At 48.9% G+C, this 26,477-nt stretch overlaps 4 protein-coding genes across 6 annotated transcripts; 2 read left to right on the forward strand and 2 right to left on the reverse strand.

The window, feature by feature from the left end:
• Positions 1-473: 473 nt before the first annotated feature.
• LOC121342752 (RH-like protein) lies at positions 474-8,325 on the forward strand. Of its 2 annotated transcripts, none has more exons than XM_041417397.1 (10): positions 474-859; positions 1,236-1,422; positions 1,640-1,790; positions 1,904-2,045; positions 3,616-3,773; positions 4,184-4,321; positions 4,553-4,698; positions 5,270-5,349; positions 6,345-6,418; positions 6,703-8,325. In XM_041417397.1, the coding sequence occupies exons 1-10, from the start codon at positions 658-660 to the stop codon at positions 6,727-6,729; spliced, it is 1,305 nt and encodes a 434-aa protein (XP_041273331.1). In that variant the 5' UTR covers positions 474-657; the 3' UTR covers positions 6,730-8,325. The 2 variants fall into 2 exon arrangements, with proteins under 2 accessions (XP_041273331.1, XP_041273332.1); XM_041417398.1 differs by having other exon boundaries at positions 484-793.
• TMEM50A (transmembrane protein 50A) lies at positions 7,884-13,359 on the reverse strand. The gene is made up of 6 exons (XM_041417462.1): positions 13,153-13,359; positions 12,251-12,363; positions 10,068-10,135; positions 9,013-9,105; positions 8,546-8,606; positions 7,884-8,324 (listed from the first exon to the last, which is right to left on the reverse strand). The coding sequence occupies exons 1-6, from the start codon at positions 13,243-13,245 to the stop codon at positions 8,279-8,281; spliced, it is 474 nt and encodes a 157-aa protein (XP_041273396.1). The 5' UTR covers positions 13,246-13,359; the 3' UTR covers positions 7,884-8,278.
• Positions 13,360-13,509: 150 nt separating this feature from the next.
• RSRP1 (arginine and serine rich protein 1) lies at positions 13,510-18,654 on the forward strand. Of its 2 annotated transcripts, XM_041417408.1 has the most exons (6): positions 13,513-13,743; positions 13,854-13,909; positions 15,605-16,186; positions 16,474-16,628; positions 17,651-17,734; positions 18,139-18,654. In XM_041417408.1, the coding sequence occupies exons 1-6, from the start codon at positions 13,673-13,675 to the stop codon at positions 18,325-18,327; spliced, it is 1,137 nt and encodes a 378-aa protein (XP_041273342.1). In that variant the 5' UTR covers positions 13,513-13,672; the 3' UTR covers positions 18,328-18,654. The 2 variants fall into 2 exon arrangements, with proteins under 2 accessions (XP_041273343.1, XP_041273342.1); XM_041417409.1 differs by lacking the exon at positions 18,139-18,654 and having other exon boundaries at positions 13,510-13,743; positions 17,377-17,734.
• Positions 18,655-19,083: 429 nt separating this feature from the next.
• Positions 19,084-25,047, reverse strand: SYF2 (SYF2 pre-mRNA splicing factor). The gene is made up of 7 exons (XM_041417452.1): positions 24,927-25,047; positions 24,732-24,848; positions 24,414-24,539; positions 22,746-22,863; positions 20,377-20,467; positions 19,611-19,709; positions 19,084-19,534 (listed from the first exon to the last, which is right to left on the reverse strand). Exons 1-7 carry the CDS (start codon positions 24,981-24,983, stop codon positions 19,369-19,371), a joined length of 774 nt encoding a protein of 257 aa, XP_041273386.1. The 5' UTR covers positions 24,984-25,047; the 3' UTR covers positions 19,084-19,368.
• Between the last annotated feature and the right edge of the window lie 1,430 nt (positions 25,048-26,477).

Raw genomic sequence — 26,477 nt, forward strand, 5'->3', positions numbered from 1 at the left:
CTGGCTGTGGTTCTGGCTCTGGCCGTGGCTCTGGCCATGGATGTGGCTGTGGTTCTGGCTCTGGCTATGGCTATGGCTATGGTTCTGGCCGTGGTTCTGGCTGTGGCTGTGGCTGTGGCTCTGGCCCTGGCCCTGGCTGTTGTTCTAGCTCTGGCCCTGGCCGTGGTTCTAGCTCTGGCTCTGGCTCTGGCTCTGGCTCTGGCTGTGGCTGTGGCTCTGGCCCTGGCCCTGGCCGTGGTTCTAGCTCTGGCTCTGGCTCTGGCCATGGTTCTAGCTCTGCCTGTGCCTGTGCCTGTGGCTGGGCAGAGTTTGGGCTCCTGCCACAGCGTGGCTCTGGCCCTGGCCCTGGCCGTGGTTCTAGCTCTGGCTCTGGCCATGGCCGTGGCCATGGCTGTGGTTCTAGCCCTGGCTGTGGCTCTGGCCCTGGCCGTGGTTCTAGCTCTAGCTCTGGCTCTGGCCATGGTTCTAGCTCTGCCTGTGCCTGTGCCTGTGGCTGGGCAGAGTTTGGGCTCCTGCCACAGCCCAGATAAGGAGCTGCTCCCTGCTCACGCCTCTTGTCCTTTTTATCTCTGGCTTTGCTGTGCTGTGAGGGCTCAGGCCAGTCCCAGAGGGCAGGGGAGCCGCTCCGTGTCCCTGCTCCATGCAGCCGAGTGCGCGATGCCTTCCCGCTACCTGAGCTTCCGCTGCAGCGTGCCCTGGCTCGTGCTGCTGCTGCAGGCTCTGCTCCTCCTCCGCTCTTTCCTTGGCTTCCCGGGAGTGAGTGACACCTACTCCTCACCCAGCTCCTACCCGGGTAAGCCTGGCACCCTGCTGGGGGATCCCTGCTCCTCTTGTGCCCTGGGACTCGGCGGGTCTGGCGGTGAGGAGCAGAGTGGTTTGATTGCTCTTTGAACAGTGCTGGGAGTTTCTTGATGTCACAGGTGTGATGGGGATCCGAGACTAAATTGGATTTTTGGTCAGTTTTCTCTTGGGTTTTTTGACCTCTCAGCCCTCACGCTGTGGCATCCATTCAGATCAGTGTGTAAAAATAAATTCAGCATTAAGGGTATTTTTTCTCTGATTATAGATTGGAAAGAAAGCTCTGGGATTCTTTGCAAGCTCTAAACAATAGTACCACTTAATTTTTTATCTGAAGGCTTCTTAGTTAATTGTAATTTTTTAATTGATTTTTTTTTAAAAAACCAGAAATCTACATTAATAATTTCACTGCTGTCTTGTTCTTTTCTGTCCTGCAGAATTTCAAGATGTCACCCACATGGTGATTTTTGGATTTGGCTTCTTCCTGATGGTTCTGAGGAGATATGGCTTCAGCAGCACTGGGTTCAACTTCTTGCTCGTTGTTCTTGGTGTCCAGTGCTCCGTGCTGGCAGAAGATTTCTTAGTTTTCCTTAGGGGAGAGCAAAATGCAATTGGTATGGAAAGGTAATGAGTTCATGTTGGAGCTGGGCTAGTGCAGAGCTGCTGATTGCTCCTGTGGAGTGAGTGTCTCCTTGTGGGGCCCTGCTGGGGAAGGGCAGAGTCACATTTGCAGGCATTTCAGAGGGCTTTTGCTTTTGAAGTGCACTGTTGTGTGTCATTCCTTTTTATTGGCCCTGGTGTCACCCTGAGGCTGAGTTCTTCTCTCCTCTCTTTCTTGCAGTCTAGCAAAGGCTGTGGTGAGCATGACTGCTGTGGTCATCTCCACTGGGGCTGTCCTGGGCAAGGCCAATCCTGTGCAGTTAATTGTGATGACCCTGGTGGAATTAATCTTTTTCTATGTGAGCAGATGCATCAACGGGACGTTCCTGCAGGTACCCTGGTGGGATTTGTGGATCTGTGGGGGGAAATGTCACTGGAGCAGCAGCAGCAGAGGCTTTGTGTGGCCTGGATCAGCCCACAGCTGGTGGATATTCTGTTGGTACAGGTCCCAGAGTACCTCACCATGATGCACGTGTACCTCTTTGGAGCCTACTTTGGTGTGGCACTCTCCTCCCGCTTCCCTGAGCCTCCCCCAGGGCTGGACAAGAACAGGAGCACCCCAAAGTCAGAGCTGTTCTCAGTGCTGGGTGAGTCCAGGCTGGAATGCCCCAGCTGGATGAGGGATTGCAGGGACAACACGGGGAGGGTTGGGGGTGTAAATGCAAAATGCAGCTCTGGATGCAGCCAAGCACAGAACCTGCTGCTGTTTGTGACAATGGCCCCTTTCCTCCCTGGCACAGAGGCCACTCCTGCCACAGCTGGGGGGCTCAGTTTGCTTTGTCACCTCAGCATAAAGGCTACTCCAGGCTACCAGCTCTTTCTCCAGGTTCACCACTCCCTTTCCTGGCCAAGTTGTCCCCTTGGCTTGCTGGTGAGGGGCTGTGTGCCAGAGCTGAGCTCATAACTTGCATTTCAGCAGAGCTCAGCCTGTTGGTGCAGGTGGTGCACAGAGATAGAAAAGGGCAGTCCCTGCTGGTAAGGGAAATAAAAAGATAAAGGCTGGTGGAGGGTGGGGAGTGTGATACAGGCAGGCCCACCACAGGGGAGCTGGGGAGGGACAGGCTCAGTGTCTGGGACTTTCATTCCTTTTCTTAGGGAAGCAATTTGGTGTCTTTATAATCACAGTTTCTGTAGTGCAACTGCCACAGGCTGAGCCCAGAGCTTCCTGCAGGGGTCCACAGAGTCTCATTCTCAGTCAGCCTTTGCCCAGTTTAGGGAATACAAAATTTAAATGCTGCTCCTTTGTGTCCCTGGAGTTCTTGTTTGCTGTTTATTTCCAGAGCTGAGCACATACTCATAAGAATGCTTCAGTAGATTTTATATCTGTGTTTATGACTGATTAACTGCCTGATCAATGGGAATAGGATGAATCATCTCACGAGTCCTCAGTGCCACCATAAGTTCAGAGTTGCTGAGATGGCCTCTCCTGTCTGAGGCAGGGTTATCTCAGCCTTGGTGCACTGAAATCATGGATATTAGCAATGGAAACTGGATTTCACAGAGCCAAGACAAGCTGGTACAAAACCAGTGCCTGCCAGGGCTGCTGGAAACTGGATTTGTGCCTCACAGTGACAATGCCTGTGTCACTTGTCAGGGGTCTTGGACAAGAACACACCAAATATCACTGTCAGGTGGATTGCACGAGGGTCTGGTACATCTGGGGGTTGGGGAACCCACCATCAGTGGTGGGAGCGGGCTGGAAACAAAACACAACATCTGGAATGCCAGAGGAGCTGCTGGCCCGCGGTGGTGTTGGAGTCTGTGCACAGCCCGTGCCGGGTGGGAGCAGCCTGCGGTGCTGAGGTCCCACCGAGGTCCCTCTGTCCCTCTGCTGGCTGGAATTCGGGCTGTGCAGTGCTGCCCCAGGCAGGTGAGGAGGAATGCATCCTGCCAGGCAGGGCGCTCCTCCAGGGAGGCTGGGCTTCCCCAGCGCTGACCTCTAGAAGCAGAAGAACCTGTTTTCATTCCTGTTAGAGGAGCCTGTGTGGCCATGGAGCTGTGGCACTGACAGCTCCTCACTGGCAGCCATCCTGGGGCAGGCTCTGCTTTGGGAAGGGTTTGGGATGCACACTGTGGGCTGGAGCCCTCAGAGACAGGCAGTGATGGGTTCCCTGTGGTTCAGAGCAGCTCCTGAGGGTCTCTTTCCTTGTCCCCAAGGCACTGTGTTTGTCTGGGTGTTCTGGCCGAGCTTCAATTCTATCCTGGTCCACTCCAAGGAGAAAGTAGTGCTCAACACTTACCTGGCCCTTGCAGTGAGTGCTGTGGCTGCCTTCATGTTGTCTGCTCTGACCTCCAAGGATGGCAAATTCAGAATGGTAAGGGCGTGGGGAAACCCTGCGTGGGGTTTTTGTGTTCAAAGAGATTTTGTGGTACCCTCAGGAACACACTGGAACTGAAACCTTGTCCAGGGTGTGACAGCCACAGACTCACAGAGGGGTTTGGATGGGAAGGGGCATCAAAGATCACCTCATTCCACCCCCTGCCAAGGGGACACCTCCCACTGTCCCAGGTGCTCCCAGCCCTGTCCAGCCTGCCCTTGGGCACTGCCAGGGATGCAGGGGCAGCCCCAGCTGCTCTGGGCACCTCTGCCAGGTCCTGCCCACCCTCACAAGGAACAATTCCTTCCCAATACTGAATCTGCACCTTCCCTGTTCCAGTTTAAAGCCACTGCCCCTTGTGCTGTCCCTGCAAGCCCTGTGAGAAGGCCCTGGTGCTGTTTTTGCAGGCTCACATCCGCAGTGCAGTGCTGGCTGGAGGGGTGGCTGTCAGTTACTCAGCAGAGCTCATCCAGCAGCCTTGGATTGCCATGATTTTGGGGCTGCTGGGCAGTGTCATCACCGTCCTGGGATCTCACTGTTTGCAGGTAATGCTCAATCCCCTAAATGGTTCTTGGATAAGCTGTGTAAATTTTTATTTTCCAGTGCAGGATACCCCAAGGGAAACTTCTTTTCCAACCTAGGAAACCTGAGGTGTTTTGAGCAGAGTGCAGGATTGCAGCTCGTGAGAGCAAATTCATCCTCTAGGTCTGCAACAGCTGATCTGCAGTTAACAACTTGTGTTTCTTCATGTCAGATAAACCTTTTCTTCTTCCCAGAGGTGCTTGAATCCTGCTTTGAAGCTCCAGGATACTTCTGGAGTTCATTTCACTTTTGGTTTGCCTGCTGTGCTTGGAGCTGTGGCCGCTGTTGTTCTCCGTGTTGTAGAAGATGGGATTGGGACACGATGGAATGAATTATCCAGGTACATCAATTCTTGTATTAAATAATGAAATAAATAATCATCACTGCAGTGTGCCCTGAGAAGAGCTGTCAGACATCCAGAGAGCCTGAATGTCATAACAGAGGTATTGTTTTCTATCAGGTAACCCAAGATAAGCCTGAAGACCAAAAAAAAAAGTCAGTAAAAAGGAATTTGAGAGTTGAGCAGACTTTGGGTCCTGTTTTCTGTCTCCCTTTTTGTTTTTGTTAAACACAGCAGACAGGAGATGAAGGCTGGGCATGTGCCTCCCTCCAAGACTCACTTTAGGGTTTGGGATGTTTTTGGGAGCTCAGGAGGGAGGGAGAAATGAAAGTGCAGCATGAGGGCCTGACACTTCTCATCATGTTCTTATTGAAACAAATTTAATGAGGTTTTAATATGAAAAGATGGACAGAATAAATCCTCTGAAGGCTGCATTTAGGTATGCTCCTGAAACATCTCACTGCAGCTGCAGATTTGAGAATTACAGCTTCCAGGAGAGATTTTGATAGCTGCAGATTCATTCACAGTGGTACTGCTAAATAAAAGGTGAAACACTTTTTTTGCTTTTCAGTCTGGGTTACACTGCCTTGTTTTGTATTGGTGCCTACTGCCAGACCATCAGCACTGCCTTGATAACAGGTTTGATTACAGGTCAGTACTGAAACATCCCAGGGATCCCTTTGTTTCCTTGGAGCAAGTTTCTATGGCTAAATCACTTGTGGGATAAATGGAAATGTGGGACTCTTCCCAGCCAGAGCTGTTTTGCACAGAAATAACCCAGCAGCACCATTCTTTCAGTGCTGAAACTTGAATTTAACCAAGGTTTTCCAGCTGCCTTCACCTTGCAGACAGGACAGGTGTGAAGATGAAAACACTTCCACTTTTGGGTGACAGAAGATGCCCCAATCTGGGGCTTGTCACTTTTTAGGCCATTTGGAGCAAATGTGCAAAGTTTCAATAACATCAGGAGCTGCCTCAGCCCAGCTGCAGCCCTTTGATCAAAAGATTTTGGGATTTTTGAGACTTTTTGCTGCTTTGGGAGCAGCAGCCATGGAATGCTCTGCTTTGTGGCAGCTGCTGCTTTTCCCCAGCCCCTAATTCTGTGTGGAGCAACAGAGAAATGGCCAGTGAAAATTGCTGGGAAACACAGCCTACAATGATTTTTAGAGTGTTTTAATTTATTTAAACTTTTGCATTACTTTAAGTGTAAAGAAGGAATAGATCTTTAGAAAACATCCAGCTGAAATAACCAAACCTTCAGTGTTTAACCAACTGCTCAGAAATCTAGAGATTCCCATCAGGGATCCCAAACTAACAGTGCTGATAAGCCAGGTTGTTTTTAATAAACGAGCACTTCTCCTGCAAGAAACTCACCATTTTGATGTATTTTCATAATTTAGCAGCTGTTTAATGGGGTTTAACCTAAAGCAATTCATTTTTAGTACCCCAAGCCTTGATCCTCCAAGCCTCTTTTTGTATTTAAGGCCAGCTCGAGTCAGGGGGGCTCTGCTGGAGGATTTAGGTCTGAATTTGTGTTTTGATCTGTTACATTGGGATAAATGTTGCCAAGAAACTCCTGTTACACACTATCTCCCCCTTGCCCTGGTGTTTTATGTTTGTTTTGGATCTCTCTCTTTTATCCAAAGGTTTAATCTTAAACATCAAACTGCTGAAAGCAGTGCATGTCTCCAAGTACTTTGATGACCAGTTTTACTGGGAGGTGAGTTTCCAAATGATTTCAGATTCCCTGTGGGGGAGTTCATTTTGCACCTTGATGAAGAACTCCATGTATTTGAATTAAAAATATGGGGGGAAAAGGGTTATTCCTTTTCCCAGCACATTTTGGTGCACAAACAGTCCTTGGGCACCCTTAGGTGCTGATGTGAGGCTGTATCTGAATTACAAATGGGTGAAAATAAGCTTTTAATCAGCATTTCCCTTGGTTTGGGGGTTTTTCCTGTGATGATTTGATATGTTCTGATACAAGAATGTTTGTGTTCACAGTTTCCCCACTTGTCTGTTGGATTTTGAGTGGAGGATCCCAGCTGACAGGCAGGACCAAGATAAGATTTTCCTCTTTATCATCAGAAAAACTGAACAGCTATGATGGGTTCAGAGATTGAAATTCCAATTCTCAGGCCCACAAAAGCCACTCCAATGGACACTCAAAAACTAAACTGTTCCAGTTGTTCTTGAAAGATACAGAGTGTGAATTCACAGGTGCAAACTTCAGGTGCATTCAGCTTTTCTGCTTTGTTTGCCTTACCTTAAATATTTTTTTAGAAGATATGTGCAAAAAAGTTGTCTGCATTCGTGGCTTATCAATCCAAATGCTTGGAAACATTAAACTATTTTTAGCTCCCGAGTTTACAAGGCAAAATGATGGATTTGAAAGTGTCATTTTCTCAAGGAGCACTTCTTATCTAGCAAAGCACTCAAGTTTTTAAGCTGAATTGATTCTGCTGAAGGCCTTGACGAGCCAGGATTTGATGAGTGAGCTGGAGCAGGGCCAGAACTCTGCATCCTGCCAGCCTGAACTCCTGGAAAAACCTGCATGTTGGGAGGTTCTGATGGCCAAAGTTCAGCTGTGGGTGGTGTTCCTGAAACCCCTGGGGTTTGCTGCCAAGTGTAAAACACAGCCAGAGCTCAGGGCAGTGGCTGGGAGGGCACAGCACAGTGCCAGCACCCCATTCTGGAAGTGCAGGGACTTGGGGGACAGAGGATTCCCTGCCAGTGCACCCTGGATTTTAAATGGATTGTGATCCTCAGCGTTTCTTCCTTTCCAAAATAGTTGACACAGAAAATCTTTGAGCAGTGCTTAGCTAATAAAGGAGTGAAAATGTGGCTCTTTTCCTTCCTTCAGCACCCTGTGAGCAGTGAGTGAGGGAGCTGAGCCCTTTGATGAGGCTCCCTGGCCTCCTTCCCTCCCTGATGAGCAGATCCCAGAGGAAGGCAGCTCCCAAGGAATGCAGGCTTGCACAGGAAGGGCCAGTTCTCCTTGTTCCCAGCTCCCACAGAGCCAGCAGGAGTTCAGCAGCTGCCCAAAGCTTCCACACACAACTGTGAGTCCTTACTTCCTCTTTATCACCACAGGATAAAGGAAATATTCAGGGATGGGGGGGAAAGAAAAAATCCCAAACCGCCACAGTTCTGAATTACACAAGAAAAGCCACACGCCAGCAAGGTTTGAAATTGAAGAAATGGTTCTATTGCTCAGATATAGGAAATATTTAATAAATATCTGTTAAAAGGTTGTTTAAATGCAGTTTTAGTAAGTCTTGGATTGTAAAAACATCATAGAAAGAGCTGGTTAAATGCATCCATATTCCACTCTCCTTTTATTTGTAACAAACATCATTTTAGAAAAGTGACTCCACTTTTGTTTGGAGCAATTTTACATTTCTCAAAAACACCACACCACTGAAGTGGACGTACAAGAGTAAAAAAAAACAACCAGAAAAGAGCTGCATTTAGTGCTTTCAGCTTTCCTTGATTTCTCTTCAGACACAATGGAAGCTTTACAAAATGGTTTTACAAAACTTTTGGGGTGCAGCTAAAGCCCAGGGCACTCCAGGGGGGTTCACTGCCACAAATCCTCCGTGCGACCAAACTTGAACACCAGGCCCCTGTGGGAGCACAGCAAAGGGACAGCACAAATCAAACTCCTTTTATCTAAACACAGGGTTTCAAGGGCTGTTTGTGAACCCAGTTCCTGTGCAGGCACATCCCAGTTTATTCACACAGGTCTGCTTACAAAACAGGACTTTAGGAGCAACCAGATCACAGCAAGTTTCAGTTTTGCAGCATTAAAATTAAATGGTGAACAAATAAAAGAGGTCAGTCTTACCCAAAAAAGATGAATGCATTCTGGAAAAACACTGCTATTCCTGGGTACACCACTGGTTTTTCTAAGAGAAAAAAAAATCCCCATAATTTTTTTTTTTTAAGTCATTTTCAAGCATATCCCATTTCTGACATGTCGTTTTCCCTTGTGCTAATTTAGCAGAGAGGCTTTGGGAGCAATCTGCAGGAGCTCAGTAATTTGTATTCTGGGAATAAGTGTTCACCCAGGGAATTATTCCCTTAAAACTGCAGCAGTTAATTATATCCATGGAGTTCCCAGCTGGGTTTTTAGAGGAAGTTTGTGCTTAGAAATAGATCAAATCCATCCCAATATCAGTAATAAAATGGGAGAGTGGAGTGTAGGGCAAAATACTCAAACTGGGCCTGCCTAGAAACTCTCTAAACACAAATTCTAAAATCCAGCAATCATTGAAAACACCTTAAAGTTCCAAAAATGGGGTCAGCTCTTACCTTTAACCACGTAGCCCCCAAAGAGGATCCACATGGAGGCAATGAGGGACCCAAAAGCCATCATGAAGCCAATGAAGAGCCAGATCCGAGCTCCTGCAATGGGATGGGGATGTGCTGTACCCCAACAGGGGGTGTGCTGTACCCCAAAACAAACAGGGGGTGTGCTGTACCCCCAAACAAACAGGGGATGTCCTGTGCCCCCAAACAGGGAAATGTCCTGTACCCCCAGACAAACAGGGAATGTCCTGTACCCCCCAAACAAACAGGGGATGTCCTGTACCCCCAAACAGAGACCCCCAGCCCCAAAACCCCCCTGGCACAGCTGGCAGCTGTACCCCCAAACAGGGGATGTCCTGTACCCCCCAAACAAACAGGGGATGTCCTGTACCCCCAAACAGGGAAATGTCCTGTACCCCCAGACAAACAGGGAATGTCCTGTACCCCAAACAGGGAATGTCCTGTACCCCCCAAACAAACAGGGGATGTCCTGTACCCCCAAACAAACAGACAATGTCCTGTACCCCAAACAAACAGGGGATGTGCTGTACCCCAAACAAACAGGGGATGTCCTGTACCCCAAACAAACAGACAATGTCCTGTACCCCCCAACAGGGACCCCCAGCCCCAAAACCCCCCTGGCACAGCTGGCAGCTGTTTGTTGTATTTTCTGAAACCCCCCCATCGTTGGAAGCAATGATGAATGTGACCCTATGTTCTTAAAAAGACAATTTGTTGGTTTATAATCTGTATTATATTAAAAATGCTATGCTAAATCTATACTAAAAAATACAAAAAAACCCCTAAAAGATGCAAACAAAACCTCACAACTCAACACAGCTCAGCCCCTGATTAACCATAAACAAAACCAATTCACACAAAACCAACAAACAATCTCCAACCCGACAAAACACCAGCAAAACAAATCACACAATTATTATTATTATTATTTTCATTTTTCTCTGAAGCCTCTCAGCTTCCCAGGGGAAAAAAAACCCCAAAAAACCCCTGGGCAAACCCAAAATTTGCAGGAGATGCAAAGGAGCAGGGGCCTGTACCTGTCTGGCCCAGGCAGCCCTCGCTGTAGCTGTCCCCCCTCACCTGCCCGTTGGACACCGCGTTGATCCTGGCCAAAAGGGACATTAAAGTGGCATTAAAGTGACATTAAAGTGACATTAAAGTGACATTAAAGGGACATTAGAGTGTGGTTTGACCCCCTGCCCTGCAGGGTCCCTGGGAGAGGTGCACCCACAGGGCTCTGGGCAGGTTTGCTGAGGGTGGTGCTGCTTCCTTGGCAGTGGTTTTAGATTTGAATAAATTGGAATAAATGTCATAAGTAATTGAAGTAAGAAAAGAAATAAATAAGAAAATATGAACTGTAAAGAAAAGAAATAATGTAATAAATTTAAATAAGTTCAAGAAGCAAGTCAAAAAAATAAATAAGAAAATATCAAGGATAAATGAAATAAATAATGTAATAAATTGAAATGAATTCAATATGCCATTTAAAAAATAAAATAAATAAGAAAATATCAATCATAAATGAAATAAATAATGTAATAAATTGAAATGAATTCAATATGCAATTTAAAAAATAAAATAAATAATAAAAATATAAACCGTAAATGAAATAAATAATGTAATAAATTGAAATGAATTGGAATAATTTAACAAATAAAATAAATAATAAAATGTCAACCATAAATGAAATAAATAATGTAATAAATTGAAATGAATTGGAATAATTTAAAAAATAAAATAAATAATAAAATGTCAACCATAAATGAAATAAATAGTGTAATAAATTGAAATGAATTGAAATAATTTAAAAAATAAATATTTAAATGTCAACCATAAATGAAATAAATAATGTAATAAATTGAAATGAATTGAAATAATTTAAAAAATAAAATAAAGAAAGCATAAAATATCAACGATAAATAAAATAGTGTAATAAATTGAAATGAATTGAAATAATTTAAAAAATAAATATTTAAATGTCAACCATAAATGAAATAAATAATGTAATAAATTGAAATGAATTGAAATAATTTAAAAAATAAAATAAAGAAAGCATAAAATATCAACGATAAATAAAATAGTGTAATAAATTGAAATTAATTGAAATAATTTAAAAAATAAAATAAATAAAGAATAAAATATCAACCATAAATGAAATAAATAATGTAATAAATTGAAATGAATTTAATGAAATACAAAATTTAGATTAAATAAATAATTGAATAAATGTAAATAAAATTAATAAATAATTTAAATAATAAAATAAACAAATAAATAATAAAGTATAAGCTATTGATAAAATAAATAATAGAATAAATGTAAATAAATAAATAAATAATTTTTAAAATTAACTAAATAAACTATAGATAAAATAAATAATTTAATAAATAAATGTAATAAATAATTTAAAAAATGAAATAAATAATAAAATATAAGCTATAGATAAAATAAATCATTTAATAAATTTGAATACACTTAATTTTAGGTTATAACACAATTTCAAACCAGAAATTATTCCATGTAAGATACTTTTAAAACTAGCTCAATGAAACAAAATAGAATTTTGGGTTAAACAATGTTAAATGGAAACTGTGATACTTTTTTAAGATATTTTTTAACTAGCTCAAGAAAGGGATGAGATATTCAAGAAATTCTTTGCAGAGACATAACAGCAACAACACCAAAATCCCCAAGAAAAGGATTATTTTTTCCTTTTTGGAAATTATTTTTTTCCCTTTTGGAAAGGAAAAAAATGTCCTTTTTGTCCCACTCCCATCTCTGAGGGGCCCATTTAAATAAATATAGCAAAAATAGCAAAATAAATAGAAATAAAGAACACTAATAAAAATAAATAAATGACATTTAAATAAATATAGCAAAAATAGCAAGATAAATAGAAATAAAAATAAATAAAGAACACTAATAAAAATAAATAAATGACATTTAAATAAATATAGCAAAATAAATAGAAATAATAAATAAATACAATTAATATAAATAAATAAATTAAAATATAAATCAATATATCCAAAATAGCAACAAGTTATTGCCTTTAAGGGTTAATCCTTTGTCAGTGTGGCTCCTTTTGGGCCTTAAATTGCCCAGGCAGGCACCTGGGCCATCTGTAACTTTGTTTTTATTCTCCTTTATTCCCCAAATTCCAGTTCCTGCCATGTTTTCACTACTGAACTTTGAGGTGGCAGAGCTTTTGCACACTCACATGAGGAAGGCGATGGTGGCAATCACCCCGCAGGCGTGGTAGGAGTGCTTGAAATCCTCCACCTGAGGGTATTTCACAGCAGCGTCGATGATGATCCACCAGCCTGTGAAAAACTGGGGGGAAAAAGAGCTTAAAATGCAGATAAAGCTTAAAATACAAAAGCTTAAAATACTGCTAAAGCTTAAAATGCAGCTAAAGCTTAAAATACAGCTAAAGTTTAAAATGCAGCTAAAGTTTAAAATACAGCTAAAGCTTAAGATACAGCTAAAGCTTAAAATGCAGCTAAAGCTTAAGATACAGCTAAAGTTTAAAATGCAGCTAAAGCTTAAAAGGCAGAGCTCAGAACAAAGACACGGCCCGTCCTGGCAATAAAAATGGGTTTTTTATATGGAGATTTGAACAGCTGGCAGCCTCCAACCCAGGGTTAGTTTGGGATCGCTGGCTGCAAAGGGAGGGTTTTCCACCCCAGCGGTTACTCCCTGTGAAAAATGATGAAATTTTAAAGGACTGAGGAAAGCCGGCCAGGTTTTGTTTGTAACTCTGCTGCTACACAAAATATCCCTGCTCTTCCTTCCCTGGAGCTGCCGAGGGTGGAGCAGCTCTTTGAAAACAATCCCAGCCCACCGTGCTCACCAAGGAACCGTCCGTGTCCCCAAGTGCCACATCCACGTATTTTTAAACATTTAAAAAACATTTTTAAACATTTTTAAGCGTTCCCAGGGACTCCAGCGCTGCCTGACCACCCTCCCGTGGAGGAATTCCCCTTTTATCCAGCCCGAACTCGGTTTCCTCTCATCCTTCCAGCCGTGCGCGGGAGCAGAGGCTCCCAAACCTCCCATCGTTTTTATCTTGGGACAGAAAACCCCAAAGAACCCCAAAATCCCGAGCGGGCCGGGCCGTACCAGCACCCCCGCGGCCACCGAGGCGATGGCGTTGCGCTTCTCGCCCCAGTCCACGCACTCCGAGCAGCGCAGGCTCTCCAGGAAGCCGGACATGTTTCCGCGGCTGCGGGAGGGAACGGCGGCTCTGCGGAGCGGCCACGGCCAGCGGCGGCTGCCAGCGGGGCACCCCGGTCACTGCACCCCGGTCCCGCACCCCGGTCACTGCATCCCCGGTCCCTGCACCCCGCACCCCGGTCCCTGCATCCCGCACCCCGGTCACTGCACCCCCGGACGGAGGGAGGGGCGCGTCCCGAGCGCCGGGGCGGGGCCGCCGTTCGTATTTGGGACGGGGGGGGAGGCGGGGCCGGCGCGTGCGCCGCGAGCGCGCGGGTTGCGTAACGGGAGGGACGTTCTGGAAGGTTCTGCGGCCGCCCTCAGTCGCTGGCGGGCGGCGGCGGCAGCAGCGGGAGGAGGCGGCTCCTGGCTGCGGTTCTGTCGCGCTTCTATCGCCGATCGCGGCTGGCGCAGCGGGCCCGGCGCTATGGGGGTGACTCACGAAGCGGGGCTCTCCCCTCAGGACCCGTGCGGGGGCAGCCCGGCGGGCTGGAGCCGGTGAGGCGGCGGGCCGGAGGGGGGAGAGGCGGGAGAGGCCGATCGCGCTGGCCGCTGCTGTGGGTCGGTCACGGATGGGTTTTTATGGGTTTTTATTTGTTTTGTTCCAGGAGCGCGCAGGTGCCTCAGGGGAACCAGCGCGGGGCGTGCCCGGCAGCGCCCAGCGGTGAGTGAGGGACCGTGAGGAGTCCTGAGGGACCGTGAGGGGCCTTGAGGGACCGTGAGGGGCCCTGGGGGGCCGTGAGGGGCCTTGAGGGGCCCTGAGGGACCATGAGGAGCCTTGAGGGGCCCTGAGGGACCGTGAGGGGCCCTGGGGGACCGTGAGGGGCCCTGGGGGCCGTGAGGAGCCCTGAGGGACCGTGAGGGGCCTTGAGGGACCCTGAGGGACCGTGAGGGGCCCTGAGGGACCGTGAGGGACCGTGAGGGGCCGTGAGGAGCCTTGAGGGGCCCTGAGGGCTCGGGGGTCCGGGACCGGCCTTGGGCCCCCATGGATGGGCAGGACACGGGCCAGGAGGGTTCGATGATTGCAGGCGGCCCTTGGGGATTTCTCTTGTTACCGTCCCGGCAGTGTGACCTTGGCTCTGGCGTGGAGGTGAAGTAGTGAAACTTTACCTGGAGTAGTAGCGAGAGAAGCGCGTCTGACAATTCTCCCACAGCTGGTATTTCAGACAGATTTCAGTGCGGGGGTTGGTTGGGTTTGTTGCCACCGAGCGCTAAATAGGAATTCCGTGTCAGAGCAAGCTTCCCTAAACTGTAAACTGGTTACGTAACTCTGGGCTTAAGTCTTGTGATAAGATCCTTACCCCGAGTAACCTTTGTAGCCATAAAATGGCTGCCACTCCAGGGACAGCCATTTTAATTATTAATATAAGAATTACTGCGTCCTGTGCGAGTCACGGCCACTGAATCATCACCCGGCTTTGCACAGGGCGTTTTTAACAGCAGCTTGTTGCATGCCCTGCTGGGATCTGTGTGTGCCACGAGCTTTGGGGCAAGATACAGGCAAGGTTTTAGCTGCTTTATACTTAGTAGATACTTTAATTTCTCCTTGTTGGAGTAAACACCTGTGTGGAATTGTAGCAGAAAACTCTTCTCTTTGTACTGAGTTGCAGGCAAGCAGTTATTTTGTATCGTAGATACGATGGGCTGTGTTTAGGCTAGATGGAAGATAAAACACCTTGAAAATTCTTTTCAAGAAGATCAGGATTTTCCTCCTTTTTGGAGGAAAAAAGGTACTGCAAAAGGAATTGCACTTAAAACTCACACAGACTTACATCTCTCCAAAATTCCACGCAGCACCGCTCATGGTTTAAACTGAAGCCTTTCATTTTTCACACAACTTTGTGCTTCGGTTTTGTGGCTGGGTGCAGGAGAGGGAGCTGCAGAGCTGAGCTGTCTCCAGAAGGTGTCTGGAGGTTGTTGGGGTGTTTAATTCCTGCCACACAGACTTGCATCTCTCCAGAATTCCATGCAGAACCGCTCATGGTTTAAACTGAAGCCTTTCATTTTTCACACAACTTTGTGCTTCGGTTTTGTGGCTGGGTGCAGGAGAGGGAGCTGCAGAGCTGAGCTGTCTCCAGAAGGTGTCTGGAGGTTGTTGGGGTGTTTAATTCCTGGCGTTTCAGGCAGGAGAGGGAATGCGTTTCGGTTTTGTGGCTGGGTGCAGGAGAGGGAGCTGCAGAGCTGAGCTGTCTCTGGAAGGTGGCTGGGGTTGTTGGGGTGTTTAATTCCTGGCGTTTCAGGCAGGAGAGGGAATTACAGAGCTGAGCTGTCTCTGGAAGTTGGCTGGGGTGTTTGATATCCCCGGCCTCGCTGCCTGCGTGTCATGGTGCTGCTGTAAACAACTCGCCTCTCTCCCCAGGCACGGAGACGGGGCACTGCAGAGCAGCAGCCGGGGCAGCGGCTGGCGGTGCCCAGAAGGGCAGCGCTGCTCGCACTGCCGACATGACGGAGTTCATGGATGACCTGACGCTGGGCTCTCCCAAGCGCAGCGACTCCCCGGCGCGCTCCCGCTCCTCCAGCCGCTCGTCCAGCCGCTCCTCGCGCAGCTCCAGCTCCAGCAGCTCCTCCAGCCGCTCCTCTCGCAGCTGGAGCCGCTCCCGGTCCCGCTCCCGCTCCCGCTCCCGGATGCGCGGCTCCCGGCGCTCGCGGCGCCGCTCCCGCTCCTACTCGCGCAGCCGCTCGCGCTCCCGCGGCTCCCGGCGCTACCGCGGCCGCTACCGGCCCCGGCACTACCGGCACCGCTACCGCCGGCAGCGCTCCCGCTCGTGGTCCCGCGGCAGGGCCTGCTACCGCCGCTCGTACTCCAGGAGCCGCTCCCGCTCCCGGGGCAGGCGCTACTACGGCTTCGGCAGAACCGTGTACCCCGAGGCCTACCGCGGCTGGAGGAGCCGCTCCCGCACGCGCTCCCGGAGCAGGTCGCCTCTGCACCTCAGCGAGAAAGGTACTTGGGGTTTGTGAGGCCTGAAAAGGGGTTTTGTTTGAACCGGGGTGGTGCTGCTTTGCTTGCTTGGTTTGTAAAGCTCAAAGTGAAGGAAAACCTCAGTGTGGGGATAAATGTATTTAATAAAAATTGGTTTTAGAATGTTAATTGGCACGGGGGACAGGCTGTGATGAGATGAGTCCCAACTTATGACTGCATAGATGCAAAACCTGCAGGTTTTAGGCTTGAGGAGGTACACGTGGATTTTAACATTACACAAAGCATTTTTTTATTCCTTCCTCTTGTAGACAAGAGGGAACTCCTGGAAATTGCAAAAGCCAATGCTGCCAAAGCTCTGGGAACAGACAACATTGTCCTGCCAGCGAGCCTGAAGATCTGTGCTCCTGCCAAGGAGATCAAAACTGAGAAGCAGGAGCGAGAGGAAGCCACGGAGTCAGCTGAGGTAAGTATGGAGTGTTCTCCCTGCAAAGGTAAACACCTCTTGGACTTGTCTGCATGGCTGGGCTCTAGTTCACCTGTGGAGGTTGTGCTTACGAGCTCAAACTCTTGAACAAAAGCTTGTCCAGAAACCTCGAGGCTTTGCCTTAAGCTGGAAGCAGCGGCCCTCTCTGAGGTGGTTGATCCCCTGAGCGTCCAGTAGGGACAGCTGGGGAACGAGAGGAGACTTGTTCCTTCGACTTGTTCTCCTCATGGGATACTTCCCATGAATTCCACTAGCTTATGCATTTCTGACCTAAAATCAGGAGTGTCCTTGCCAAACCTAGTGAATAGTCTTGGGTTATTTTTAAATTTTTTTTTAAGGTTAAATCTTTCTGCATTTTTTAACTGTTAAAAGCTTTTCATGTGCAACAAACTGTTTCCCAGAAATTCCATACCCAAGCACGCAATGCATTTTACATACTTTATTTCTGTCTTATAGAAATCATGACTATGGTTCCAGACATGAGGAAGAAAATCTGGTGGTAATGAAGGGACTTTGTGGGCTTGTAGCTGCTGTGAATTGAAGGGAGGGAGAAACTGGAGCAGCTTAAAGTGAATTTTAGTTTGGTTCTGTCGTGGTGTGTTACCCCGAGTCGCAGTAAATGCAAACCTGGCGCGGGTGCTGCCCTTGGAAAGGGAAGTGAATTTGCTGAGGGTTTGCCACAGACGGTCCAGGCATCCCCTTCATAAACATATGCAATATATTGCAGATGTTGAGAGAGTACAGAAGAAGAGGCCTGCGTCCCTTGCAGATAAGTTTGTTGTTGTTCTCCGAGGCGGGCGCGCAGAGCTGCCGCCCTCGCTGCGTCCCTGCTCCGCTGTCACGGGGCCCGAGCTGCCTCCGGTCCCCGGGAGTGGGCACGGCTCTGGGGCTGCACTGCTCCTTTAGATGAGACACTGAACCACTCCACAGACAGCTGTGCAGTGCAGGACTGCTGCCCTGGGTCGGGGATCCCCTCCTGAGCTGTGTCTGCTCTTCTTTAGCAACCCGCGAGCGCAGCCGAGGACGGGAGCAAGGCTGGCGTGGAGAGAGCAACCATCCAGAGGAGCATTTCCTTCAGCCCTAATGTGAGTGATGCAGTCCCAGCACCGCAGCCCTCCTGCCTTGAGCTTTTCCCAGATAATCGTCTCAGTAATGATAACAAAAAGAATTTCATGTTTGCAGTTTCATGAGTTCCCTGCAGGAGGTGGTAGAGCACCCTGAGTACAGCTCAGCAAACGTGTTCACCCTCAATCTGAACAACTCAAAACTAGAACTGGTTTAAAACATGATTTATCTCAAGTTACATTTTCAGTAAAGCAGACTCAGCATTCAGGGATTTCTCCTGTGTTAAGTGATTGATACCCAGTGTAAGCATCAGGAATTCCAGGAGCTGGAGAGAAACCATTTGTATGATTTATGTGATCAGCACAGATAAACCCCTTGGCTTTAACCCCTTTTCTTACAGGAAATGCCTTTTTTTTTTCCCCAGAACACAATGGCCAAGCCTGCCCTGCAGAAGCCAGTGAGCCACGTTGTGGCTAAGGAGCCAGTGGTTTCTCCACCCAGGGAGGATGACAGGAAGGGAAGCCCCTATGGGCAGTGGGTTCCTGTCAAGAAGGAGGAGAAGAAAACATTCCTGAACTTTTCACCCAAAAGCTCCCTGTTCCGGGCACGCTGATGGGAGTCCCTGACACTGCAGCACTCGCCCCCTCAGCACAGAGAGGGGCCTTTCTGATGGGCTTGGAGACTTGTTAATACTGAGTATTTATTTTGAGGTCTTAATTTTTGGAATCTTAGGTTTCTCTTTCAGATAGAGAGCACACAGATCCAGAAGCCACAGATGGGAATCTTGTGTATATTTGTAAATATTTTATATTGCTTTGTTGGACTAGAACTTGCAGGTGGGTAACTTTTTCTAAACCGTGGTCGAGTAGCTGTTCTTTGAACACCTGGATTTACTTTGTGTAACTTTACTCAAGTGAATAAAGTTTAGTTTTGCACTGGCTGTGTCAGGTGTTGGCTGTTGTGATAAGGCACGAAATGATGACACAGACACTGCTGCTCTCGAGGGGAACACAAAAGAAAGAACTTGATTTTCTGACTCCAACATTTATAGTGTTCCAAAGGTGACAGTGGGTTGGAGGGTGACAGCTGCACTGCCAGGGGAATCCCACCCTGGAATGGCTGAGGGATGGGGGAATCCCACCCTGGAACTCCTGAGGGATGGAGGAATCCCACCTTGGAATGGCTGAGGGATGGGGGAATCCCACCCTGGAACGGCTGCAGGGGCAATCCCCACCCTTGGAATTCCTGCTGGGGGGTAATCCCACCTTGGAATTGCTGAGGGACAGGGGCGAGCTGCCTTCCCATGGGAATGTCACTGCTCTTCATCCTGCTGGCACACAAACCTGAGGAACAGACACCAACTCCCAAATTAGACCAAAGAGTTTATTTAGAGCACGGAAGGCAGAAAGAACCCGGCTCCTCCTGCAGCCGAAGCTATTTACAGCTGAATTCTGCACAGTGCTCAGCACACCAAACACCGAGCTGAGAGAGCAGCTACAGCCTACTTCTGATACAATTTAAAACAGAAAATGCAACAGAGGAGCCGGGAGCGAGCTGAGCCCGGCAGGCTCACAGGGCCCAGGCTCGGTATGAGCTGTGCCAGGCAGGCTCACAGGGCCCAGGCTCAGTTTGAGCTGAGCTGTGCCAGGCAGGCTCACACGGCCGTGCCCCTCTCCAGGTTCTGTTTGATCTCAGCCGTGTATTTCCCGTAGAACCTCTCGGCCTTCTGGTTGAACTTGGCGTTCCTCTCGTTGATGTAGTCGATGTCGGCGTCGTCGTTGTAGGGCCGCCTCCGGCTGTACTTCTCCCTCTTCTCGATCCTGGGGGGCAGCAGGGGCTGAGCCCCGGGCCTGCAGCACCCCCAGCCCCTGCCCTCCCCTCTGCCCCCGTACTCACTGCTTCTCCAGGTCTGCCACCATCCTGTCCACGCCCTCCTTGGAGGGCACGTGTGTGCCGTGCAGGAGGCTGTCCGAGGTGGGGTACAGGGCCTCGCCGCTGTGGGCACACACGGGGCAGCGCTCACCCCCCTGCCCGTGCTGCGGCTTCTCAAAGCCCCTCCAGCGCCCCCCCTGCACTCTCCATCCTCCCAAATTGCTCCAAGCCCTGGCCAGCCTGGCCTTGGATACTTCAGGGATCCAGGGGCAGCCACAGCTCTCGGGGAAATCTCTGCCAGGCCCTCAGCACCCTCACAGGGAAGAGTTTATTCCCAACATCCAACCTAAATCTCCCCTGTTCCACCCTGAAGCCCTCACCCCTTGTCCTGTCCCTCCGTGCCCTCGTGGTTTCCCTGTTCTTGCCTGAGCTCCTTCTCCCACCTCACTGAGCTGTGGCAACCCCAGCTCCAGATGACAAATGTCAACATCAAACCCAACAGCGGGACCAGCAGGTGCCTCTGGAAGACACAGAACCCCCCGAAATACCAAATCTGGGGCAGCCTCAGTCCTTAAACTGAGCTGAAAAACCCCAAACCCTGCTGCAGGAGGAAGTGCCCGATGACAGAAATGGGGCGAGCATTTCCTCCAGCTCAGCAGCGCCAGGCTGGAAGAAATTAACTCCTTAATTACCCCACGTGAAGCAATTAACAAGCGCAGGACACGCGAGCAGAGAGCACCAGGAGGGACTGCAGAGCTGCTGCCCCCCCGGGCGCCCGCCCCGCACTCACCACTGCTCCTTGAGCTTCTCGTACTGCTCCAGGTCGGGCCTGATCTGCCGGGTGAGCCGCTGGTACTGGCGCAGCTGCGCGGCCGCGAAGTCTGCGGGAGAGAGCGCCGCGCGCGCGGCACCGGCACCGGGCTCAGGACAGCTCGGACTGGATCACGGCATGGATTGGTGGATCGTCATGGATTGGTGATCATGTCATGGATTGGTGATCATGTCATGGATTGGTGGGTGGATCATGTCATGGACTGGTGGATCATGTCATGGATTGGAGGCTCATGTCATGGATTGGAGGCTCATTCATGGATTGGTGGATCACGGCATGGATTGGTGGATCATGTCATGGATTTATGGCTCATGTCATGGATTGGAGGCTCATGTTATGGACTGGTGGCTCATGTCATGGATTGGTGGCCATTTCATGGATTTATGGCTCATGTCATGGATTTATGGCTCATGTCATGGATTGGTGGCTCATGTCATGGATTTATGGCTCATGTCATGGATTGGTGGATCACGTCATGGATTGGTGGATCATGTCATGGATTGGAGGCTCATGTTATGGATTGGTGGCTCATGTCATGGATTGGTGGCTCATGTCATGGATTTATGGCTCATGTCATGGATTTATGGCTCATGTCATGGATTGGTGGATCACGGCATGGATTGGAGGCCATTTAATGGATTTATGGCTCACGTCATGGATTGGTGGATCAAGTCATGGATTGGTGGCCATTTCATGGATTCGTGGATCATGTCATGGATTGGAGGCCATTTCATGGATTTATGGCATTATTTGATGGATTTGATGGCTTATTTTATGGATTTTATAGCTTATTTTACAGCATATTTTATGGATTTTCTAGCGTTGCTTTATGTATTTTATAGCAATGTTTTTTCATATTTTATAACATTATTTTATGTATTTTATAGCTTATTTTATGTATTTTATAGCACTATTTTATAGCATTATTTTTTTATATTTCATAACACTATTTTCTAGCTTATTTTATGTATTTTATAGCATTCTTTTATAGCATATTTTATGGATTTCCTAGCATTGTTTTATGTATTTTATAGCATTCTTTTTCTATATTTTATAGCATTATTTTTCATATTTTATAACATTATTTTATGTATTTTCTAGCTTATTTTATGTATTTTATAGCATTCTTTTATAGCATATTTTATGGATTTTCTAGCGTTGTTTTATGTATTATATAGCATTATTTTTCTATATTTTATAGCATTATTTTTTCATATTTTATAACATTATTTTATGTATTTTCTAGCTTATTTTATGTTTTTTATATTATTTTAATCTAGCATATTTTATGTATTTTCTAGCATTATTTTAATATATTTTATAGCATAATTTTTACATATTTTCTAACATGATTTTATATATTTTTACATATTTTATGTATTTTATAGCATTGTTTTTGTATATTTTATAGCATTATTTTTTCGTATTTTATAACATTATTTTATGTATTTTCTGGCATTATGTTAATTATTTTAATATATTTTATAGCATAATTTTTACATATTTTCTAACATGATTTTATATATTTTTTAGCATTATTTTCTGTATTTCCTAACATTATTTTGATATGCTTTATAGCATTTATTATATACCTTATAGCATTATTTTACATATTTTATAGCATTATTTTATATTTTTATAGCATTATTTTATGTATTTTATAGCATTATTTAATATATTTTATAGCATTTTTAATATATTCATGGCATTATTTTAATCTATTTTATAGCATTATTTTCTATCTTCTATAGCATTATTTTCTATCTTCTAGAGCATTATTTTAATCTATTTCACAGCATTATTTCATGTATTTTATAGGATTATTCAATATATTTTATAGTACTTTTAATATACTTTATAGCATTATTTTAATATATTTTACAGCATTATTTTAATCTATTTTATAGCATTATTTTCTATCTTCTATAGCATTATTTTAATATATTCTATAGCATTATTTTAATCTATTTCACAGCATTATTTCATGTATTTTATAGGATTATTCAATATATTTTATAGTACTTTTAATATACTTTATAGCATTATTTTAATATATTTTACAGCACTATTTTAATCTATTTCACAGCATTATTTCATGTATTTTATAGGATTATTCAATATATTTTATAGTACTTTTAATATACTTTATAGCATTATTTTAATATATTTTACAGCATTATTTTAATCTATTTTACAGCACTATTTTAATCTGTTCTATAGCATTATTTTAATCTATTTTATATCATTTTAATCTATTTTATATCATTTTTACTATCTTTTCCAGCAGAGCTGGCCCACACCAGCCCCTCCCAGGCGCGGGGTCTCACCTGAGAATCCCAGGTCGGGGTTCTTCCTCTTCCTCTTCCTCTCCCACCTCTCGGCGTCCTCGGCGCTCACCTGCAGCAGCTTCACGCGCTCGTAGTCCTCGCCCCTGGCGGCGCACTCCTGGGGACAGCGGCCAGCCAAACCCGGCCTGGGTGAGCCCGGCCTGGGTGAGCCTGGCTTGGCTAATCCTGGCCTGGCTGATCCCGGCTCTGCACAGCTTCACGCGCTCGTAGTCCTCGCCCCTGGCGGCGCACTCCTGGGGACAGCGGCCAGCCAAACCCGGCCTGGGTGAGCCCGGCCTGGCTGATCCTGGTCTGGGTGAGCCCGGCCTGGCTGATCCTGGTCTGGCTGAACCCGGCCTGGGTGATCCTGGCCTGGCTGAACCTGGCCTGGCTGATCCTGGCCTGGCTAAACCCGGCCTGGGTGATCCTGGCCTGGCTGAACCCGGCCTGGGTGATCCTGGCCTGGCTAAACCCGGCCTGGGTGATCCTGGCCTGGCTGAACCCGGCCTGGGTGATCCCGGCCTGGCTGAACCCGGCCTGGGTGATCCTGGCCTGGGTGAGCCCGGCCTGGCTGAACCCGGCCTGGGTGAGCCCGGCCTGGCTGATCCTGGTCTGGCTAAACCCAGCCTGGGTGATCCTGGCCTGGCTGATCCTGGCCTGGGTGAGCCCGGCCTGGGTGAACCTGGCCTGGGCTGATCCTGGCCTGGGTGAACCTGGCCTGGCTGATCCTGGCCTGGATGAACCCGGCCTGGATGAACCTGGCCTGGCTAATCCCAGCTCTACACAGCCCAGCCTGGCTGATTCCAGCCTTGGTAAACTCTGCCTGGCTGATCCCAGCCTGGCTGATCCCAGCCTGGCTAATCCCAGCCTGGCTAATCCCAGCCTGGCTAATCCCAGCTCTGCACAGCCCAACCTGGCTAAACCCAGCCTCACTAATCCCAGCCCAGCCTAGCCTTGCTAATCCCAGTGCAGGGTGACAGGAGTTAATCAGCACAGGGACCCAGTCTGTGCAAGGCTGGCAGTGTGTCCCTGCCCCCCGGGGCAGTTTTTTACCTTCTTCTTCTCCTGCACCTGCAGCTCCCACCTAATCAGCACAGGGATCTGGGGTGGCAATCAGCAGTGAAGCAGCCCAGGGACCCAGTCTGTGCAAGGCTGGCAGTGTGTCCCTGCCCCCCCCGGGGCAGTTTTTTACCTTCTTCTTCTCCTGCACCTGCAGCTCCCACTCCAGCCGAGCTTTTTTAGCTTCCCAGTTGGCTAAACCCAGCCTGGGTGACCCGAGCCTGGCTGAACCCGGCCTGGCTGAACCTGGCCTGGCTGATCCTGGCCTGGCTAAACCTGGCCTGGCTGATCCTGGCCTGGGTGAGCCCGGCCTGGCTGATCCCGGCCTGGCTGATCCTGGTCTGGCTAAACCTGGCCTGGGTGATCCTGGCCTGGCTGATCCCGGCTCTGCACAGCTTCACGCGCTCGTAGTCCTCGCCCCTGGCGGCGCACTCCTGGGGACAGCGGCCAGCCAAACCCGGCCTGGGTGAGCCCGGCCTGGCTGAACTCATCCCAGCCCAGCCTAGCCTTGCTAATCCCAGTGCAGGGTGACAGGAGTTAATCAGCACAGGGACCCAGTCTGTGCAAGGCTGGCAGTGTGTCCCTGCCCCCCCCGGGGCAGTTTTTTACCTTCTTCTTCTCCTGCACCTGCAGCTCCCACTCCAGCCGAGCTTTTTTAGCTTCCCAGTTCGGGGGCAACTTCAGCCTCTTGTCCTCCTCCACCACCTCCTGGCTGTTCAGCTTGCAGGCCTCGTACTGGAACCAGACAGGCAAAACTCGAGCAGAGAGAAAGAAAAACCCCAAAACCCCGGGGGCGCGGAACCCAAACGGAACAACCCCGACCCCCCGGGGCACGAACCCACACCGAACACCCCCGGAGCAATCAGGGCCCTGCAGATCGCCCAGCCGGGCAGTGTTTGGGCTCGGTTCTGGTCCCGTCCCCCGTACCCGCTTCATGTGGAGCTCCCGGAACCGGCGCAGCCGCTCCTCCCGTCTCTGCTCCGCCGCCGCCGCCGCCGCGGAAGGGCCGGGCTCGGCCTCCTCCTCCTCCTCTTCCTCCTCGCTCTGCAACGACCCGCACTCAGCCAGGAGCTCCAGGAGGAGCCGGGACCCCCGTCCCGCCCGATCCCGACCCCGCCTCACCCCAACATCGGCCTCGGGCACCCCCAGGCTGCTGAGGGCCGACACCGTCGCCGCCATCGCGCCCCGCCTGCACTTCCGCCTTCCGGTGCTGATGGTACTTCCGGCTTCCGGTGCGCCCTGCCTGGCGCGTTCTGCCTGGCGCCCCCCAGCGGGCGGGAGGTGCTGCCGCCGCTTAATCCCGGAATTCTCCCAAAATCCGCAAAATCCCTCAGGGGACCCAAAACAGGGCAATGTTACAGGAGAAGAAAAAAAAAAAAGTTTTGTTGCAGATTCTGTGCGAGGAAAGTTCAATTTTCCATGGCCGGGCTCTCCCGCCTCACACGGAGATTTATTATGAATTTATCCTGCATTGCTATGAACCATGTCTGTGAAGCCTTTCCTGCACAGGGCAGGCAGGAGGGCTGGGGATGTTCTGTTTCCTTTGAAGGAAGGCTCCCAGAGCCTTCGGGTGAGGGCTGAGCGGCTTTGCAGCGGAGCCGCGGCCGCCCAGCAGAGGGAAGCGCAGCCCCGGCCATGAGCTGCGCCCTCAGCTCCGCTCCCTTGGGTTAAGAACACCCCAGAACACCTTTGCCCCCTCAGCTCCGCTCCCTTGGGTTAAGAACACCCCAGAACACCTTTGCCCCCTCAGCTCCGCTCCCTTGGGTTAAGAACACCCCAGAACACCTTTGCCCCCTCAGCTCCGCTCCCTTGGGTTAAGAACACCCCAGAACACCTTTGCCCCCTCAGCTCCGCTCCCTTGGGTTAAGAACACCCCAGAACACCTTTGCCCCCTCAGCTCCGCTCCCTTGCGGAGCCGCGGCCGCCCAGCAGAGGGAAGCGCAGCCCCGGCCATGAGCTGCGCCCTCAGCTCCGCTCCCTTGGGTTAAGAACACCCCAGAACACCTTTGCCCCCTCAGCTCCGCTTCCCTGAGGTGAAAACCACCCCAGAACCCCTCTGCCCCCTCAGCTCCGCTCCCTTGGGCTAAGAACACCCCAGAACACCTCTGTCCCCTCAGATCTGCTACCAAAGGATTAAAAACACCCCGAGACCCCTCTGCCCCCTCAGCTCCACTGCCAAGGGTCTCCTCTGCTGCCCAGCCCCGGCCATGAGCTGTGCCCCTCAGCTCCGCTCTCCTCCTCTGGTAAGGGATTAAAAACATCACAGAACTCCTCTGCCCCCTCAGCTCTGCTGCTGAGGGGTTAAAAACATCATAGAACTCCTCTGCCCCCTCAGCTCTGCTGCTGAGGGGTTAAAAACATCACAGAACTCCTCTGTCCCCTCAGATCTGCTACCAAAGGATTAAAAACACCCCGAGACCCCTCTGCCCCCTCAGCTCCACTGCCAAGGGGTTAAAAACACCCCGGGACCCCTCTGCCCCCTCAGCTCCACTGCCGAGCAGTTAAAAACACCCCGGAACCCCTCTGTCTCCTCTCTGCTTCCCTCCTCTGATAAGGGATTAAAAACACCCCAGAACCTCTCTTCCCCCACAGCTTCACTGCCGAGGGGTTAAAAACACCCCAGAACACCTCTGTCCCCTCAGCTCTGCTGCTGAGGGGTTAAAAACACCCCAG

Source organism: Onychostruthus taczanowskii, unplaced genomic scaffold (genome assembly GCF_017590055.1).
Source record: "Onychostruthus taczanowskii isolate IOZ18803 unplaced genomic scaffold, ASM1759005v1 scaffold56, whole genome shotgun sequence".
Lineage (NCBI taxonomy): Eukaryota > Metazoa > Chordata > Aves > Passeriformes > Passeridae > Onychostruthus > Onychostruthus taczanowskii.

Bases quoted from the DNA above. Each gene is read 5' to 3' on its own strand.
- TMEM50A (XM_041417462.1), bottom strand. From the start codon at position 13,245: ATGTCCGGCTTCCTGGAGAGCCTGCGCTGCTCGGAGTGCGTGGACTGG. The intron at 10,136-12,250 runs GTGAGTGTGCAA...CCTTTTGGCCAG, and splicing joins GCCACCATCGCCTTCCTCAT to GATCAACGCGGTGTCCAACG. The intron at 8,325-8,545 runs GTAAGACTGACC...GTGCTCCCACAG, and splicing joins AATGCATTCATCTTTTTTGG to GGGCCTGGTGTTCAAGTTTG.
- SYF2 (XM_041417452.1), bottom strand. From the start codon at position 24,983: ATGGCGGCGACGGTGTCGGCCCTCAGCAGCCTGGGGGTGCCCGAGGCC. The intron at 24,540-24,731 runs GTACGGGGGACG...GTCTGGTTCCAG, and splicing joins GGGAGCTCCACATGAAGCGG to TACGAGGCCTGCAAGCTGAA. The intron at 22,864-24,413 runs GTAAAAAACTGC...CGCTGTCCCCAG, and splicing joins AGGTGCAGGAGAAGAAGAAG to GAGTGCGCCGCCAGGGGCGA.
- RSRP1 (XM_041417408.1), top strand. From the start codon at position 13,673: ATGGGGGTGACTCACGAAGCGGGGCTCTCCCCTCAGGACCCGTGCGGG. The intron at 16,187-16,473 runs GTACTTGGGGTT...TTCCTCTTGTAG, and splicing joins TCTGCACCTCAGCGAGAAAG to ACAAGAGGGAACTCCTGGAA. The intron at 17,735-18,138 runs GTGAGTGATGCA...TTTTTTCCCCAG, and splicing joins GCATTTCCTTCAGCCCTAAT to AACACAATGGCCAAGCCTGC.
- LOC121342752 (XM_041417397.1), top strand. From the start codon at position 658: ATGCCTTCCCGCTACCTGAGCTTCCGCTGCAGCGTGCCCTGGCTCGTG. The intron at 3,774-4,183 runs GTAAGGGCGTGG...CTGTTTTTGCAG, and splicing joins AGGATGGCAAATTCAGAATG to GCTCACATCCGCAGTGCAGT. The intron at 5,350-6,344 runs GTCAGTACTGAA...TTTTATCCAAAG, and splicing joins GATAACAGGTTTGATTACAG to GTTTAATCTTAAACATCAAA.